Below are 19,655 nucleotides of genomic sequence, written 5' to 3'. Positions count from 1 at the left end.
CTTATTTTTTGTTTTCCATCAGAATCCTTTTGAATTGAAGTTCAACTTGTTCAATGACTTTGTTACATACTTTAATTTGTCCAGAAATTTTCATAAGATGATATTTCATCCTATATATCCCTCCTCCATTATAAGTATTCAAACAAAAGATACATTTATATTGTGCCTTATGATTTTTATCATACTTCACAATGAAATATTCCCAAGCCGGGTCAGATTTTCCTCGAGAGGAACCTGCCTGAGATTCTTGTACAGCATTATGTTGTTGTTGATGATCATTTTGTGACTGTTCCATCTAAATTCAGAATGCCAATAATCCAGAATCCAGAACAATATATCAATTCATAGTTTATACAATTCATATGGCATTCAACAGAGCAGAATTGAAAAAATAAAAAATTGAACAGAGCAGAATTGAAAAGATAAAAAAATTGAAGAATAGAGCAGAATTCTAAAATTCAACATACATCAAATTTATTCAACATTACAGAATGATTAATCATATAATAAACAAAATAAAAAAATTAAAAAACAGAAGAACAGAAAAACAGAAGCCCATAACAAAAAATAAAAATAGAAAGAACAGAAGAAGAGTCAGAAGCCCAGAACTAACTGCAAGAGAAGTAGAGAACAAAAGGCCAGAGCCAGACGACCTCTCTTCGGTGATGATAACGACAACATGGCAACAACCCGCGACGGTGAGGCAACGACCCGCGACAGTGGCGCTTGGCTCCGGTGGTGGCGGTTGTCCTTCGTAGGCAGCAGCTTGAGCCTCGAAAAGATTAGGGTTGGGAGTGGGAGGTGACCAGATCCAGGAGTGTTCTTCGAAGAGATTAGGGATTTAGAGTTGGAAAGAGGCTACAATGTGTTCTTCAGACTTCCGTCTTCTTTTCTTTTTTTTTTAAAGCCAAACAACGCCATTTCGTTTCCTGTGGGGGAGAACCGGTGCCTGCTGAAACCCGACCGATTCTCTGGGTTCGCCGGTTAACCACCAATTCGACCGATTTTTTTGCCGATTTTTTACATGACAGTTTTGTAGGTGAATTGGACCGACTAGGTGACTGATTTCTGGTTAACCCGGTTAAACTGGCCAGTCCGGTCCAGTTTTCATAACATTGAGAAAAATTGAAAGTTCAATTTGATCTGAGTCCCAATTTCTTCAAATTGAATCCGAGATTAAACTAATTGGATAAAATTCAAATCAATATCAAACTGCAATAGAATTAGTTTTCATGTATTTTTTAATCTTAAAGATTTTTTTCTCAAAGGCAGTCATTTACTTTTATTCACCAATAAAAGAAAAGGAAGATATTGTCCCAATTAAAGGACATAACTGTAAAAGCAAAAAAAAAGGGTTCTCCCAAAAGTTTCACTTCACACGCAGGTGAGTAAACAAACACTAAGCCATTAAATGGAAAAGGGAAAGGGGAAAAACTAATCTATTCTTGAAGGGCGCAGGGGGCGGACAAGAATTTCTTGGTGAGCTCTAATAACGCTAGTGGCAATCTCTTCCAGAGGGGTAGTACCAGCACCTTGCTCAAACACTCTTCGGTTCCGGTCTTTCCATATATGCCACAATAAAATTGCTACAAGAAGAACCTTGCTACTCCCATTTGGTTGCTTATCCAGGAGGCTCGTTGTTGAACTCCACCAATCAAAGAAGGTGGTTGAAGTAGAGAAAGGTACACATGCTTCCATTTTATCTTCCTTCATGTTAATTTTGCATTTTGACATAGAAATAGGCAGTGAGTTATTGTTTCACTCTCTTCTTGACATAGTGGACATGTTGGAGGCGTACTGGGGAATCTCTGATGGATGAGTTGCATGACTGGGATTCTTCCGTGGAGACATTTTCAAAGAAAAATTGTAATCTTCTGGTTGTGAGCAGGTTCCATACCTGGGACCAAATTCCTCTTTGTTGCATATAAGCTGGGCATAGATCAATTGGTTCATGAAAGAACAGGTAAGAAATTCGGTATCCAGATGCAACGTCGTAGCATTTGGAGTTATTAAATAGCCACTGAACTTTGTCTGGTCCTTCTCCTGGGGATATCGTTAGAATTTGTTGTGCTACCTCCGTGGGAAAGACCTCGGAGACAAGCCTTTGGTTCCATTATTTATTTTCAGAGAAAAGGTCTTTGACTAGCATAATTCGATTTGATGTTTGGCTGGAATTGATGTCGCAGGAAATTTTATATGGGAAGGTTGAAGGAAGCCAAGGGTCTCTAAAGATCCGAATGGACTCGCCGCCCTCCACTTTCCATATTGTGCCTTTTTCTGTCATACTCCGTCCGTGGAGAAGACTCTGCCATCCCCAGGAAGGTAATACTCCTTTATCTGCACTTAGTAAATCCCCATACTTGTAATACCTGCCCTTTAAAATTCTGGCTAGGAGAGAATTAGGATGGATTAAGAGTCTCCAACATTGCTTGCCTAGCAAAGCTAGTTTAAGTGTTCGCAGGTCTTTCACCCCCAGACCTCCCTCGCTCTTCGGCCTTGTCATCTTATCCCAGCTAATCCAGACCATGCGTCTTTCCTCTCCGTGCCGTCCCCACCAAAATTGAGTCAAGATACTATGAATGTCCTTCAGCAAAGTATCTGGGAGCCTAAAACAAGATAAGGTGTAGATGGGTACTGCTTTCCCTACTGCCCGGATCAAAATCTGACGGCCTCCACTTGACAGTAAACTTTTTTTCCAGCCTTGCACCTTCTTGAATACCCTGTCTTTAATGTCACTGAAGGTGGCTCGTTTTGATCTATTGATTACTGAAGGGAGCCCCAAGTACTTGTCTTGTGCTCCAATATGAGTAATGTTCATCCTTGTTGCCAGGAGTTCCCGAGTAGCATCTGGATTATTGTTACTAAAGAAAATGGCTGACTTAGATAGATTAATCTTCTGTCCGCTAAAACTTTCATATGACTCCAAAAGCTCTAGGATTCTATCACAACCTTCCTCGGAGGCCTTGCAAAATGAAATTGAGTCGTCAGCAAATAACAAGTGACTAACTGTAGGACATCTTCGTGTTACCTGAATACCGTGAATTAAACTATTTTGCTCTGCCTTGTGTAGCAGGAAGGATAGACCTTCCGCACAAAAAAGAAAAAGATATGGTGATAGAGGATCTCCTTGTCGGATCCCTCTATTTGGTTTGAAAAAACCAAAAGGTTGGCCTTCCACAACAATAGAGTAAGAAACTGTAGTAACTAATTCTCGGATCCAGCTAATCCATCGCGTGCCAAATCCCAGTTTTTCCATTATGTACCAAAGAAATTTCCATTCGACCCTATCATACGCTTTACTCATATCAAGCTTAATAGTCATTTCATGATCCAGCCCCCATTTCCTAGTTTTAAGATAGTGCATGAACTCATGAGCAATTAAGATATTATCAGAGATCAGTCGTCCCTCAGAAAAGCACTCTGATTAGGGCCTATTAACTTATTCATACAACTTTATAATCTATGCACCAACACCTTAGAGATAATTTTGTACATTGTCATAGATAAGCTAATAGGTCTAACCTGGGACATGTTGCTAGCGTCAGAAACTTTCGGTATTTGGCAAATATTTGTATGATTAAAGCTTTTTAATATTCTCCCGCCTCCAAAGAAACTTTTAACGGCTCGTGTTACATCCTCCTTTACAATGTCCCAATAGAACTGAAAGAATTTTGCTGTCATTCCGTCGTCTCCTGGATCGCTTTGAGGATGAACACTGAAGGCAGCCCTCTTAATTTCCTTGTCTGACACTGGTTTTTGTAGCCTCCGATTCATGAGAGATATAACCTTAGGCTCAAAGTCAGCAAGAAAAGGCTCCGGATCCGCCTGATTGGTAGATGAAAAAATGCCTGTAAAATATTCCTCAGCCACTCTTGCAATGTCAGCTTGAGAGGATACTACTTTTCCATTTTCGTTCACTAGTCGCCAGATTTTATTCCCCATTGTACGCATTTTGAACTTCCTATGAAAGAAGGCAGTGTTCCTGTCCCCTTCCTTAAGCCACTTGACCCGGGACTTCTCCTTCCAATACATTTCTTCATTTAGGTATGCCTTTTCAAGCTTCGATTCAACCTCGTGGATCTCAGTTCCACCGCAGATCCCTGCTGTCCTTATTTCCTCCAGTCGGGCCTTAAGTGTCAATCTCCTTTTTTGAATTTGACCGGTTACTTTGTTGTCACTGAACAAGCTTGTGGCGGCACAACTTTAATTTTTGAGCGATGATATACATCAGAGAACCTTCAAATGAAGAGGCCCAGGCTTCTCTAATAATATTCTTTATCTCCTCTATACCACACCACCTCTCTTGGAACTCAAATCTTTTTTTTTATTTTTTCATCCGAGGAGTAGTGTCCAGCAGTAAAAGGGCATGATCTGAACCATTTTCGGCAAGCCTGAGGACAGTTGGTTGACAATAGGATTGCAGTAGCTCCGCGTTTACTAATACTCTGTCCAAACGTTTCTGGATCAATTCATTCCCTGCCCTTCTATTACTCCAAATGTATTATCTTCCGATCATACCTAGATCCACCAAATCATTTTTAATCTTAAAGATGAATATTATTAAATCTTAAAGATGAATAATTTTTTATTATTAAATCTCAAAAATACCGCTCTCTTTTCCCTTTTTACCTGTAATATTATTAAATCTTAAAGATGAATAATTTTTATTTTTCTAATTATATTCGTAGAAGATCGTATTAAAATCTTATTTTTAAAATTATTTTAAAAATATATATTTTATATTTAATTATTTTATCATATTTTTAATATGTTTAGGAGATATTTTGTTATTTTTATTTTTAAGTCTTTGTGATTATTTAATTTTTTTTAGATATTTTGGTGGTTTGCCCGAAAATATAATTATCATGGTGTAATTTGTAGGCACTGATGTTTAATCTTATGTTTAGTTAACACTAGTAATTTTACCCGTAATAATATTATGAGAATATAAATTTTTTAAAATTATATCGACTTTGTTATTATATTATAAATTATGGTACAAAAGATTTATAAAATCAAATTACGTTTTCAAAAAGGTGTAGGAGATAAAAATCCCCGTCAACTAAAAAGATCAGTCTCTATAGATAAAAAAAATCAAATAATAAGATTTTTAATTATTATTTCATATGAAAGTTTAATTTTTTTTATTAATAATTAATTTTAAAATTTATTATCTAAAATGTAAAAAAATTTAATGTGTATACTTTTATATTTGATTAGGTGTTAAGTCTGTTACACAAATAAAAATAATTAATTTATATTTGTTATTTAAAAATAATATTGTTTTCTCTCTATGTATATAAAAATATAATTAGATATTAGAATAAAAAATTTATATTGATAGTTATAAATTAACTCAAAATTAATTTTATTTGAACAATTGAACTTTTATTCTAACTTTTAATCATAATATTAATATTCTCTCTAAATTATATGTAATAAATATTTGAAAGAAGAGAAGTGAAAATTTAAATTAAAAAAATAAGCAATAAAAATGTAAAACTAAGTAAAAAATATACATATAATAATAATATTTTTAATTTGAATTATATTATTTTGTTAATTTTATTTTTTGTTAAACATAAAGGTAGAGAAGGAGAAAATAGAGAGAGAACGATAAATAAGAAGAATCAGAGAAGGAGAAGTTTATTTTGAAAAGAAAAAAAATATTTTAACTGTAATAAAAAATATTTAGTGACACATTTTGATTTGTCAAATTACTAATATAAAATATAAATTATAAATTATATATAGAGTGAAAAGGATAGAGAGAAATAAAAAAAAGGAGAGGTAGATAAAAGAATATAGGAAGAGAGTTTATTAATTTTGGAGAAAAATATTTTTTCTCAATTTTAATAAAAGAGTGTCATTTGACATATTTTGGTTATTAAAATAGTTGGTAATATATAATATATAATATAGTTATATTTTAATTTTAATTTTATTATTTTAATTTTAATTTTAATTTTGTTTAAATGCAATTAGAAAATATCATATTATATATTTTGATGGTCAAATTTATAATTAATCATTGATAATAATATATAAAAAAGATATAATAGATGAAAAAATGAGAGAAATAGAAAAAGAAAAAAAATTTAATTTAAAAAAATTAATTTTAATTATAATAAAAAAAGTGATATGTAACGTATTTTAATTATAGAATTAATAATAAATAATAAATAAATCGAAACGCGAGGAATGGAGAAAGTAATCGACAGTGCTTAAGGAGATGGTAGTACACTAGCTAGTAAGTGAGTCAAGATGAGTTGTTCCTCTTTGGAAACTTAGGAAGTAGCTGTTATTCTCAATTAATTAAAGCCTTGTAATAAAATATTCAATTCCAAAGTGCACATTCTATACGTTCCATTTTTATATATCCATCTTTAATTTTTAAACTAATTTAAAGATTGGTTGAATAATTAACTTATTCATCTGTCTGTTTAAATAAGTGTAAAAAATTTAGAATTTAAAATTTATTTTATATGTACAACAATTATCTGATAGAATTTAGCTCTATAATAGATTAATTATTTTATTAGCGTATCAAAAATTATTGTGAGAAATAAAAAAATCTTTAATTTCCACAAGCATAGCTCTCTAGCGAAGACTTTAATTTCCACAAAAATCTTTAATTTTCATGTGGAAAAATGTAACCAAGTACTCATTGTTACAATTAATCCGCCAAAGACTTGGACTGAGTGTACTAGTAGAGCTTGTGGTAAGAGACGGTAGTATGAGTAGTCGAATTGATTTTTCTTTTTTCTCTCTTAGAAATTTCGTTAATCAACCACCCTGCAAAAAAGCTGATATCATTATTGATACTTAATTATAGTCAATTTATCTTTTTTGAATTTCTATGTAAACCATGAATAGTCTTGAAAAAAAAAAATGTTCGCATTATATTTGTACACATCTTTTTTGTATATTTTCTGTATTTATCAAAAACAAATATTTTATATTTTATACTTTTCATGAATAATTCTTTAATACTAGAAGTGAGGATGTTCAATAAAAATGTACACAAAATTAAAGTATAGTGCATTTTTATTTGTGTCTTATCTTGTAGTATTTTATGATGCACGGATATTGATACGGATACGGAAGATGCGAATATAGGAATTTTAAAATTTTATAAGACACGAGAACACGATGTATATATAAAATATAAAGTATTTTTTAGATAAATTATAATAAATTTTTGATATTTTATTGATATTAAAATATAAAATAATTTTTTAACTTTTTTAATGACTTCTCTTAACTATATAAAAGTATTTAAAATATTTTTTGTTTTAATAAATATTAATATATATTATTTCTAAATTCATTTCAAGAATATATGTTAAGAATAAGGTTGGACACGCAGATACGTGATGATACCCCTAAAACACAAGTGAGCTTGTCACATCTGAGTCTGTAACTCTGAAAGACTGAAACTGCTCTCAAGAACTTGTTCTTACTTATAGCCAGCGCAAACAACCTATAATTGTAGATTGAAGCCTGATCTTCAATGAGACATATAGCATTTGACCGAATGGTTGGTTTGTTTTTTTCTCCTTCTAATCTTACACTACACTCGCTCTCCACTATCACCATCGGTTTCTAATTCCACTCTGGATGAGAGGCCAACATATCCTCTATGACCAAGCCTCAACTGCGTATGGATTGAATGTTTAAATTGACAGGATCTAGCCGATAAAAGTTTACAATAAATCTTATTATACAATCATTTTCAATATACATGATGGATTGATGGTAGGATAACTAATTTCATAGACTTTAACTTCTCAAGAGGCTGAAGACATTGCTTAAAATGCTTTGATAATATACAAGCTTATGCATTTATTAATATTGAAATTATGTTTTTAAGAGTAGAAAAAATACCCTGCTGCAACAAATAAAGATGTTTGTTTCACCTCAACCACCACTAATTGGAGGTATTATGGCCAACTCATCTTTGTCTTGAACAACTGTTGTGTCTGCTGCATACTCCTCGTTCAGCGCCAAAACCATGCACCCTTGAATCTCTTCCAAGCTCGGAAACACTACAAGAAGTTTCTTCAAACAGTCTTGAGTGGTGCTTCCAGATGAAACCTCAAGTAGCATCTCACTCAAGCCAGTAATGTCTCGTGCTCTTGCAAAAAACAATACTTTTATCTTCACCAAGGAAGATTCTTTCTTGGCGTCTCCATTCATCGTATCCGCTTCTTTCAAACAAGCAGCAACTGGAGACAAATCAGTACATGTAGGTGAATTCATACAAGTGATTTTGTGGTAATTCAAACAAGGAATAATTATATAGGATCCAAAATACCATATACATAGGTTTCATAATTTTAACTTTTGAGTCTAATTTTGCCCACAAAACACAGCTAGAAATGGATTTGAGAATGGTAATATAAAATTGTAACCAAAAGTGGAACTTATGCAAATCATAATTTTAGGTTTGTATTCAAGTCACTCAAAATGAGATGAATGGGAAAAACGAACAAGTTATGATCTCCTCCCATAGAGGCAAATAAAGTTGGTGAGCCATGTGATGGGCAACTATCTCCTGCGGATTGAGAAGATAATAAATTTGTAGAGAAAAACATATTGCATAAAGATCAAAATCAACGTAAGATTCTAAATATACTATGGAAGTTCTATTTCTTCATTTTAAGCACACAAGAGAGGCTGAAAGGCAGTCCGTCCTAAATAGGATCAGACCAAAGACTATAAAATTCTCTAACATATTGACCTACTCTCGTGTAATTTTATGCTCCTACAGGCCTCTTTATGTTTTCATGCTCCTTGTCCATGTCTATATAGATAGTAAGGATAGTTAAATTATGTGGGATTAGAGGGTCAAACATAACAGTCCAACATTACTAATCACCAATCAGATGAGTAGGAAATAAAAATGTAACATGAACAATTAAGACATCTAATAAACTTCATGAGCATCAAGATCAATCTCAATGTCCTAAACTAATTTGCAAATTAAAAAGAATCAGTTTGCTTCATAGTTTTTTATTGCGGCTGGCGGCTCATGGCAGAGAGCCAAAATCCACCATAGTATTATGGCAAATGGACTAAAAAACAAAATGTATATTCAAAAAACTACCATGCAGAAAAACTGCACATGTAATAGATTATAAAATCTAAGCAACACAAGCAACTTTTTCAGTAAACTCAGCAGCAAATAGACACAACATTAAGTCTTAACACGCCAAAGACAAAGACAGAGAATTTAAATGTCAACCATGACATAGCCAAATACTAAAAAACACAAAAGAAACACCAAAGACATTGTCTTGAAGGGGCTGTTAGTTGTCTTGAAGTATACATAGTGAGTAGTTACTTATGTAAAATTGTAAATCAAAATAACGGATATAAAAAGTGAGGTTCAGAACTTCAGACTAAGAGAGGGAATGGAAGAGAGGAATAAACCATAAAAAAAAAAGGGTTAGCAGAACAGAGTCTCGAAAAGAGAGTGAAAGAAGAGTTGGAAAAGGAAACCACCTGGAATGGAGGAGGGCTAACCCGCAGCGGCGATGATGATGAGTTGGCACCACCACCAGCAGAGAAAATGCGAGAGAGAGAGAGAGAGAGAGATTTGGGGTTGGTGAGGGAGAAAAGGGGTAAAGCTGCCTGAAGCTTCCTAAGAAGGTAAGATCTTTCTCTAATTTAGATATTAGGTTTTCTAAATTACCAAAATAACCCTCAAATGCAGAAAATTTTCCAACAAACCCGCCATTTTCTCCATTCAGGTTGTGGACTACCATGGTATTGCCACAATTGTAGCTGCTGTGATTCCCACAATGCAGCGACCCCATATGGCGGGTGGGTCCAAAACCAGCCATGCCATTTCACCATGGCCGCTGTTTTAAAACACTGGTTTGTTTATAATCCAACAAGCTCAGATAACTATAATCCAAACTCTATTTAAAAGGGAGAGGTGCAGTGGGACTTAATTAAGCTTAAGTGGCTTAAGCCTAAATAATAAAATCTCTACAATTCAAAGGCAATATGCCAAACTTGTTCCAGAGACTAAACAAGTAATGGCAATAGTATTAGACTGCCAAAGTCGCCAATAGTAATACCAAAAGAAGTTATCATCTTCAGTAGATGAACTAATCACATATGTTTGGCAACATTGTGCTACATGTATAGAAGGACGACAAAGCAAATCAACAGGATAAGCTCGGACACATGAAGAACGAACTAGATGAATATTACTGTAGTAAAATATCCCTCACTGGAAGCTTTACTAGCCGAAATTCATATAATTTAAACCACCTAAAACCTGTGAATGGCATAGCCAAAAGCACAAAACTTCAAATTCCCTAGTGCTAAGTGATTCCATTGCTATCTTTGTCAAGAATGAAAGAATAATTTCCAAGCAAAAATTTTCTGGCCCTTCCACGCAGAACAATATTTATGTAGAAAATCTTGTAACAATACCATGGCCAAATACTAATTTTACACTGTGTCCCAAAATTTGTGTTAAGGAGAAGTTATATAGAGCATGATCATACAAAATATTATAAACACTTACCATTCCTCTATATTATAAACATTTACCATTCTAATCCCTCTTTCCATCAATAAACTCATTAATCCTCTTTACTAGTTAATCAAAAGGAAATAGTTATATGGATCCATGAAGAGGCCAATGACAATAAAACAGAACATAGGAGACACGGTTAACCTGAATCAACCCAACTATCATTAACATGAACAAAAACTGCTTGCTAATTAATCCAAAACAACTAACAACAACAGTCATCGATTGCAAAAATCACTGTTCAACGCAAGTAGCAACAAGTCTAAAATTCACCCGCTCAGCATCAATAAACCTAGATAATTGAGATAAAGGATCAAATGAATTTAAAATAAATAACTATTCTGTTAACAATACAATTGTAGCATAATAATAATAAATAAATAAGTAAATAAATAAAAGTAAAAGCAGTGCACACCTTGCAGCGAACCGGAGGCGGTGGCGTGAAGACTCAGCTCGTCACGGAACACGGCTGAGAGATGGATGAGAGACGAGAACTCCGGTGAGATAGAGGAGCAGTGGTCAGTGGAAGAGACAACGATTATTTTTTTCCCGGTCAGAAAGAGAGAAATAGTGGGACTCTTTCCTTTCAGGCAGCAGGCCTTATTTGGATAGAGTTAAACACCCGTACAGGCCTGAAAGTTTTTTTTTTTTTTTTGTTAATAATATTGCTTAACTCGACAGATCAAAAAACTTCAACGCATATCAAAACTTTATTTTAAAAAGTTTTTACTAATTAATAGATTGCTGGATACATAAACTAAAATTCAAACCTCCCAAAATTTGGTTAAACGAACTTGGTTAAGTAAATTACTGAAGTTCGAAACTCTTTATGCTTGAACCCAAAGCCGAAGCATATTTGTTCATATCAAATTTGACAATTTTTATCCGACTTTATTTTCAGATCGGTTTTGGATCAAATTTTGGGCAGACTTGGCTTGGCCTGAAGTTATGTTTTATAGTTAAAATATATATTTTATGTTAAAATGGATAACAAAATGTTATATTCTTATATTTTCATTAATATTTTTTTATTTATAGTATTGTTTTTTATTTAATATAATATAATTTATTTTAGTATAAATGTTATACAATATTTGTTAAATTTTATTATTTTATTATATAAAATTTTACAAAATTTTATATACTAAATATCCATAGAATTGATCTGATTTAACCTATATTTTTTGGATTCATTTAAGGTCAGATTCAAATTATTAAATTAGGCCCAATAAAATATTAGTGTCAGATTCAGGTCTATTTAAATCTGCTCCAACTCATATACACCCTCGCTATGGGTCTTTATCACATCAACAAACAATAAAAGTATTATGGAATATGACCCTAAGGTAGTGTTTGTTTGCAGAGACTAGAACTGATACTGGGGGACAGAGTCTCAGTATTGTGTTTGTTGAGGTAGAGACTAGCACTGAAAATTGTGTCTCTGTCTCAATAATTTGAGTATTTCAGTGCTTCAAAAAATTGGGGACACTAGAGACTGGGCCAGAGACAGAAATTGAAGTAGTTAATTTCTACCTAAAATACCCCTAACATAATTATGTTATTCCAAAATTACCCTTTCACTATATAAAATTAGGGCTTCAGTTTTTACTCAGCCCCTCGAAACAGCTTGTTCTTCACCCTCCAAGGAGATCCTGGTCGGCGTTCATAGGAAGCGAAGGTCCGTCAACGGCGCCGGTGTAACCGGTTGAAGGTAAGCGCTTGGGACTTCCGACGTCCTCTCCGTAGGCCTCCGTTTCTGATGTCGTCTCCCTTGTTCACAGATCTGGTGGTCCCACACACCTGTAGGAGAGAGCCTGCCGATTAGGTGTGGATTCCATCTGAGAGTTGTTGCGAGCACAGTTTCTGTTATCCAGGTTAATAATGCTCTCTTTCTGTGATCTGGGTTCCTCTGTCTTCATTTGGTGTGGGATGCAGTTCGGCTGAAATTGGAATCAATAGCATGAGTCACGTTATAATAATAATAATAAGGAATCTCAATTCAGTGTTATGTATTGCTTGCGTACATGAGATGAACCCGATTCATGTCAATGTTCAGTGTTTCGGTATTTTAGGTATTTTAGTATAGTTTTAGTTAATTGAAATAAATAACACAGTTGATTCAGTAAAATCAAACATTTGAAATATTCGTGTGAAGAGGTTTGTTGTAATTTATTTGAAATATCCATCTGTCGTTGTTAAGATTGCATATGGAAGTGACATTTTGAATGAGATGCAAATCTCATGACTCACATTATCTTAAGATGTTATGTTGAATCAAGAAGTTGTTATGCTTGTAGATAGTCTCTGTTGAATGTTTTCTATTTTGTCAATCTCTTTTTCGAGTGCAGCTCTAATATTTTGGTAACTGCAACTATGTGAGACCAAGTTATGAAGAATAGTTGTTTGGTTTTATTTTTTGTGGAAAATACTGTGTGTGCTTTCTAACCCAAAAGTCTTTTTGTTATGAAGCTCAAGTTCTGATTGCAACAACTGATTAAGGTTTGCAGTGACAGAGAGTGGTAGTTTACTCACATTCAAAGGCTGTAGCTATAAGTTCTGTTTGGTGGGTGATTAGAGCTTGCTTCTTTGCTAAGGTAAATGTTCCAAAACTATGCTAATTTATTTTATGAAATTAATGATGGAATCTTAATTTAGAGACTGACACTGCTTTGTTGTTAACTTTGGTTTTCATAAAAATTCCAAAGTCCAAACTCCATACTCCCTTTAAAGTCTTGTTTGTTTCTCATTGTTAGTTACTAAAAATATATGGTAACCATTTCCTTAGATGTAATCACGTTATTTATTTTAATGAAAATTTTGAAGTTGTGTAAGAGTTGTTTGGAAATTATATTTTTTTTTTATGAAACGATTTTGGTAGGAAGACATGGAGCGGTCGAAAATTATTAAGCGATGCGTGTCTTTTTATGAAGAGATGAGATCCAACCATGAAGAAAGAATGTTGTTCTTTGTGCTTACGTTGTTTGTTTACTTTAGGGATAGAACTACTGGGCAACTATCGTTAGGCGGAAGAATGAATAGTAGAATTAGACGTGAGGCGTTAGAGCGTATTGTTGGTGAGGGTGATAGGAATTGTATCTGGGAGTTGAGAATGAACACAAATGCCTTTGCTAACTTGTGTGAGTTGCTCCAAGTTCAGGGAGGACTTACAAAGGATGGTCATGTAAGCTTGCCGGAACAGGTTGCGACCTTCTTAATTATATTAGCGCATCATAAGAAAAACCGTAGTCTACAGGTTAGATTTTGTAGGTCCGGCGAGACAGTGAGTAAGTATTTTAATAAAGTTTTGAAGTCTGTAATACGGATTCAAGGGATTTTGTTCGCGAAAGCTACACCAGTTGCCGAGGACTGTGTGGACCCCACATGGAGAAGGTTTAAGGTAGATATTTTTCGATGTTCTGTATGATTCATGTTTATCTGATGGATTCTCTATCTGAATATGAAAGCTTTCTATGGATGGTAGGGTTGCTTGGGAGCATTAGATGGCACTTATATAGAGGTGACAGTCCCCGAGTCTGAGAAGGCAAGGTACCGGACAAGAAAGGGTAAAATCTGCACGAATGTCTTAGGGGTGTGTAACCGGGAGATGGGTTTTGTGTACGTACTCAGTGGATGGGAGGGTTCGGCATCTGATTCACGGGTACTTCGAGATGCAATAACTCGTCGTAATAGTCTTAAGATACCCCACGGTAATTATGCCCTCTCTATAGTTAAGCTTATACAACTAGATTGAGTTCATGATAGCCACCGTCTTACCTTATTTGCGTTACTTGTGCATAGGTAATTACTATTTAGTTGATGCTGGCTACACAAATGGTCCGGGGTTTCTTGCACCGTATAGAGGGACTCGATATCATGTAAGAGAGTGGGCCCAGGGAGCACGTGCACCGCGCAACTACCAAGAATATTTTAACCGGGTACACTCTTCTGCAAGGAATATTATTGAGCGCTGCTTTGGTTTGCTGAAGAAGAGGTGGTCCATCTTAAGAAGCCCTAGCTTTTATCCCGTTAAGACACAATTTCAGATAATTATTGCCTGTTGTTTGCTGCAAAATTTCATTAGAAAGAGTATGCAGATGGATCCGGAGGAGGAAGGTAGCATATTGGATGAATTCACGCCCGATGGAGATGAAGAACAAGATGGTTTGATCGATGTGGTCGAAAACACGAATGAGTGGAGTCACTGGCGTGACAACATAGCAAATGAGATGTATGAAGAGTGGCGTGCGAGTCGTACGGAGTAGTTTTGTGTGATTTAGGGTTCTTGTAATGGCGGCAATTTTAGTTGTATCAATAGTTGAGTCTTGAGACATTGTAACAGCACATTATTTAACATTCGGGTACTGCGTATTTGTGATATTGTTTGGTAGTTTATTTTCATTTGTAATGGCAACGACCAGTGTTTTAATAATTGAACTACTTGTCTACTTTTACCTTATTTCTTGTCTTATGGCAAAGATCAGTTTTACTAATTTTATCTGTGGTGTAAATCTTTGCTATTCTTCATTGGTGATAACTGATTGTAACTTACATTATTAATGCAGGTTTTTTTTTTATCGTAATATTGGTAGCAGGAATGGAGAACAAGCGGATGTGGAGTGATGAAGAGACTTTGGCCTTTGTTGGCTTCATGGAGGAGTTTGTCGTTGACGGTCAGCGGGCTGATTGTGGGCAGTTTAAACCGGGAACATTCGAGAAGCTGGCTTTGAAGATGTTGGAGGCTTTCCCCGGTTGTACACTGACCGCGAAGCATTGCAAGAATAAGCACAAGCGGCTGAAGGAGAAGTACCAGTACGCCGCTGATATGCTTGCTTGTAGCGGATTTGGCTGGAACAACGAGAAACAATGTGTTGAGGTTGACAGCAAAGACGTCCTTGATGCTTGGTTGAAGGTGCGTGTATTTAAAGTATTTCATTGGGTTGTTCCCACTGGGTGCTACTTGATAAATCTGTTTGAATATCATTGGTATAAATTAATCATTCATGAACATTTGGTTGAAAATTTTCCCTGCCAGATTGCTCACTTTAAGCACTTCGATGGATGTATTGAAATTTTCCTTGCCAGATTGCTGAAAATCTTTTGTGTTACATGTGTGAGATTGCTAGAGTTAATGCCCACAATAGCATGAGCTTATCACGGATTAGTAGGTCACCTACACATAAAATGTGAGCACCTAATCTATCTTAAGTTTTGGGATTGAGAGGTTTTCAAGACTTGGTAAAGATTATGCAGAAAAGGATTCAAACTCAAAAGATATACCCTGCAGAAAGATGGATTTGAATATAATTAACACTAGCTTGCTTGTTTGATTAAGTTTGCAGTTTCATGAGTGGAAAAATCAATAATCTAATGATTTGTGATATAGTTATCTTGGTTATTGAGTTGGTTTTGCAGAATAAAAAAACATTTTATGTCCTGTTTTTTTTCTTGTGGATCCATTGCATGTGATTAACACAACACGATTTGGAAACTATTTGAATATAACAATACCAAGAATACTGATGGAGGATAACTTTTTTTGTGCTCAAGAGGTGGAGCTACATGTAATTGATAATAATTCTATTATCTTGAAACTTAGATTATTATATATTTATTTTAAATCCCCAGCTAGAAAATTATATGTAGCTTAACTGATACACTGATTATAATTTATAATCATGCCTTTTTTTATGGCTTATATAGGCTGAAGACTGGTAGAGAGGTTAAAGATGCTATGCTAGAATACTGGGTTTGGTTTGTTACTTTGTTTTTAACAACTATCTGAATGGTTAGAACAAGTGTTTGTACTTGATGGCTATGGCTATGAACATGATTGGATATTAATAACAGGCTGTTATCTCGTTGATTTTATCTTGTAGACATGATATGATTGATGGAAAAGAGTACTATTTCCCACCTTTTGACTATGATATTTAAATTTCTTTCTATTCCTTAGATTAGATTATACTTACTATTTTTGATGCGATATGAGTAATAATTCCCAATGATAGAATATTTTTGTCTAACTTCACGAGAGTGTTTATCTGTAATTTTCATGTTTTTTGAACGTTACTAATTCCGGTGTACATCTTTCGCAGGCACATCCGACCAAGTTCTACAGTCCTGGGAAGCCATTTCCTTTATTTCACCGGCTGGAAGGTATCTTTGGTAGGGATAGAGCCACGGGAGTGGCGGCCGTTAGTGGCTTCGATGCGGAGGAACAGGTTAACGAAGAGACAGATGACACTGCAGCTGGGTTTGATCAGTCCGAGATGTCTCCACCTCCAGACGAAGGTGGAGTTCCAGCAACGCAAGGACAAGCATCACATTCTGAGGTTGGTGCGAGCGCGGGAAGCAGCAGGCAATGCGGGAGGAAGAGGAAACAGGTTGACATACTCGAGAGGATGGCCATTCAGATTCAGCAATCATCGGCTGACCAACGAAAGAATGCCCAACTGATAGCTGATGCCATTGTTGGTGTGAACGAGAAGTGGAAGGTTGGCGAGAAGCTCACACAGCTAGGATTCGGTGATGACGATGTGGTCAGGGCGATACTGAAGTTTGCCGAAAGTCCTAATGTGTATGCACACTTCTGGGGCTTGTCAGATTCACAAATGATTGGGCTCGTGCGTTCCATTATATAAAGTTGAATACTTGTTAAGTTTATTAGCTTTGGCTTCTGGTATTAAGTTTGGGTTAGGGTGTTAACTTTTTGGAACTCGGGTTTTAGGATATCCAGGACAATGTTATGTTTTGCATGGAAAAACTTTGGTACCATCTGTGTGTTGCTATGTTTTCCACACCTAACTATGCAACTTCCTTTGTTTTGCTCTTATTTGGATAAATACTTTGATGGATGACTACCAATATTAACAACTCTCTTCAGTTTCCGCCTATGTTGTGTAGTTTACCATATCTTTTTAATAATTCTATGTTTAGTCTTCTTAGTAAAAAATAGTGTTTTCTAACAAGACAATAATGGCTCCCACAACATTTAAGTGCTAAATATGCACAAAGTCTTATTCCTTTAACCGACATCTGAAAATCTTATTCATAAAGAAACTTCAGAAAAATTTATGAAAAAGCTATGGCCAATCATACAAGGAAGAAGAAAAAGCCATGGCAAATCATAGCAGCAACAACCTAATCCAATTGGCAACACATATATGCTTATGCAAGAACCTTGACATTCAGAACACATGGGGAGAAATTGGTTCAAAATTTGCATGATAAACGGATTAAACCCTTGCAACATATTTGGAAGGACTAGCATAACACCCACTACTGGGCCTGTTTTCATTGATAAAGTAAATATTTTCATTAACATGAGCAAAAGGATGACATAAAGTGGTTCATAAAGGTTTTACAAAAGCAAAATCTAAAAAAAGGAAAAAAGATTATACATAAAGTATAACTATTCAATGTCGCAACATGTCCAAGATGAAAAGTGCCAAATATGAACTACTGTTATTACAATTTCTGAAATGCCTATTTGAGATCAAAGCCCATACTACAACTTACACAACACCACAATGATCAACACAATACAAAGTCCGGAAACAACAAGCTGAACGGATGATAGAAACTTCAGATACACAACATCAGCATGAAGTTTTTCCACTCGTTCGGTCGTCTTAAAATTAAAGTTAAGCTGAGAAGATCGATCCTCTTCAACGTCAGAATGCTGGGTAGTTGGACCTGCCCACCTGAACCATCCACATCTCCTTGTTGGACACGCGTAATACTTTCTACCCGGGTTGGCCACGCTATTAGAAACTTGCAACGGTGCTCTTAACCCACACTCACAAAAACGGTCTCCCGTTGTGTTCCCGCTGCCGTATGTACCACTTGTAGATCTTCTACTTGTGGAAGCCATCGTTGACCACCCTATACATGTAACAGTAACTCACAATATTCTTAATGTAGTACATACAACACATAAAAGAATAAGAGGACTCATGTATCAAACAACCAATCATGGTTCAACAAGTGTGAATTCAGAAATGGCAATAAAAGTTTCGGTAGGAATGAATACAATGCACCTGTTACTGTCTTTTATTTTTTTTCAAAAAACAAAAGAAGAGTTTTAAGAAACAAACAATGAATAACAATGTGTTAGATCCCCTCCTACAAAATCAGTCACCCACCACTTGCTAGTGCTAATCATAAGGTTTGATGCAATAACACAACAGAGCTAATCCTATCAACCTATTCACAACAGAGCAACAGACCTAATCCAATTTCTCCTACCATTGCTAACAGAGAACAGAAAGCCCAAATGGTAAATTAATACAAAAACATTAAAGCTAAAGTATTAAGAAGAAGCACAAAAAATGCAACAAAACCAACAAAGAATTACAAGCCTAATTAACAAATAATGCTAAAGTCCATGCTTTTATAATGTACATAATGTCAGTACTAGTAGTAACTTTTCAAACCATGCTTGTTAATAAACAATAAAACAACACGTGTGTTTAATAGAACCAATTATTTGATAGTAAATAGCTATCAGGAACAGTTTTGAGCATGAAGAGGAAGGAAATGTGATCAAGACTGAATGCTTGTCAATTTATTTAATGAAAAATTCTGTTTGTTACAATAGAGCAGTACATAGACTTTGTGAATTGTAATAATGCTCTGTGGATAGATAAACTGTGCCTCCAAAACAAGGGAGAAACACACTAGGTGGTAACCATTAACATAAAAGCACTAGTGTATTAGAAACTGCAACTCTTGACCGCAAAAATTCAATAAACAACTGTGAAAATCAGATTGAGAAGTAAAGAAGGAAATAACAAACTTCACTAACTACTAATTCAGGCAAGATACAATTAACAAACAAACTAACTAATGTCTAATCTTTTGTATTTAAAATCAAATATTGGTGCCTCTAGCTTTTCCGATAAATTTCCATACAACAGTGAGTACTAATTTGGATAACAAAAGAGGGTCACAACAGGAACATAATTATGATAAATATCTCTCAAATCATCTTTTTTGATTTTCTATACGGTAATCGTCAAAAATAAATTTTAAAAAACAACAATCATAAATTTATAAATCTGCAATTAACAAGCACAAGTAAGCTCAAAAAAATTTATGATAC

General features: G+C 34.8%; 3 protein-coding genes across 4 annotated transcripts; 1 reads left to right on the top strand and 2 right to left on the bottom strand.

Moving 5' to 3' along the window:
• Positions 1-7,692: 7,692 nt before the first annotated feature.
• On the bottom strand, positions 7,693-11,184 carry LOC130933155 (molybdopterin synthase sulfur carrier subunit). 2 transcript variants are annotated; one of them, XM_057862693.1, is made up of 2 exons: positions 10,968-11,184; positions 7,693-8,228 (listed from the first exon to the last, which is right to left on the bottom strand). In XM_057862693.1, exon 2 carries the CDS (start codon positions 8,197-8,199, stop codon positions 7,921-7,923), a length of 279 nt encoding a protein of 92 aa, XP_057718676.1. In that variant the 5' UTR covers positions 8,200-8,228; positions 10,968-11,184; the 3' UTR covers positions 7,693-7,920. The 2 variants fall into 2 exon arrangements, with proteins under 2 accessions (XP_057718676.1, XP_057718677.1); XM_057862694.1 differs by lacking the exon at positions 10,968-11,184 and adding an exon at positions 9,508-9,645.
• Positions 11,185-13,583: 2,399 nt separating this feature from the next.
• LOC130934577 (uncharacterized) lies at positions 13,584-17,193 on the top strand. The gene is made up of 5 exons (XM_057864136.1): positions 13,584-13,949; positions 14,034-14,259; positions 14,351-14,713; positions 15,115-15,461; positions 16,648-17,193. The coding sequence occupies exons 1-5, from the start codon at positions 13,584-13,586 to the stop codon at positions 17,191-17,193; spliced, it is 1,848 nt and encodes a 615-aa protein (XP_057720119.1).
• Positions 17,194-18,059: 866 nt separating this feature from the next.
• LOC130934576 (uncharacterized) lies at positions 18,060-18,425 on the bottom strand. Its single transcript, XM_057864135.1, has one exon. The coding sequence runs from the start codon at positions 18,423-18,425 to the stop codon at positions 18,060-18,062; it is 366 nt and encodes a 121-aa protein (XP_057720118.1).
• Positions 18,426-19,655: the final 1,230 nt, after the last annotated feature.

The sequence above is a fragment of the Arachis stenosperma genome, chromosome 6 (assembly GCF_014773155.1).
Source record: "Arachis stenosperma cultivar V10309 chromosome 6, arast.V10309.gnm1.PFL2, whole genome shotgun sequence".
NCBI classification, from domain to species: domain Eukaryota; kingdom Viridiplantae; phylum Streptophyta; class Magnoliopsida; order Fabales; family Fabaceae; genus Arachis; species Arachis stenosperma.
Note: the sequence above shows the minus strand (reverse complement) of the source record. Positions and strands in the feature narration are given on the sequence as shown.

Excerpts from the sequence above, each read along its gene's own strand:
- LOC130933155 (XM_057862693.1), bottom strand. The coding sequence starts at position 8,199 with ATGAATGGAGACGCCAAGAAAGAATCTTCCTTGGTGAAGATAAAAGTA.
- LOC130934577 (XM_057864136.1), top strand. The coding sequence starts at position 13,584 with ATGAATAGTAGAATTAGACGTGAGGCGTTAGAGCGTATTGTTGGTGAG. Across the intron at positions 14,260-14,350 it reads TAGTCTTAAGATACCCCACG|GTAATTACTATTTAGTTGAT; the intron begins GTAATTATGCCC and ends ACTTGTGCATAG. Across the intron at positions 14,714-15,114 it reads TGGAGATGAAGAACAAGATG|GTTTTTTTTTTATCGTAATA; the intron begins GTTTGATCGATG and ends TTATTAATGCAG.
- LOC130934576 (XM_057864135.1), bottom strand. The coding sequence starts at position 18,425 with ATGGCTTCCACAAGTAGAAGATCTACAAGTGGTACATACGGCAGCGGG.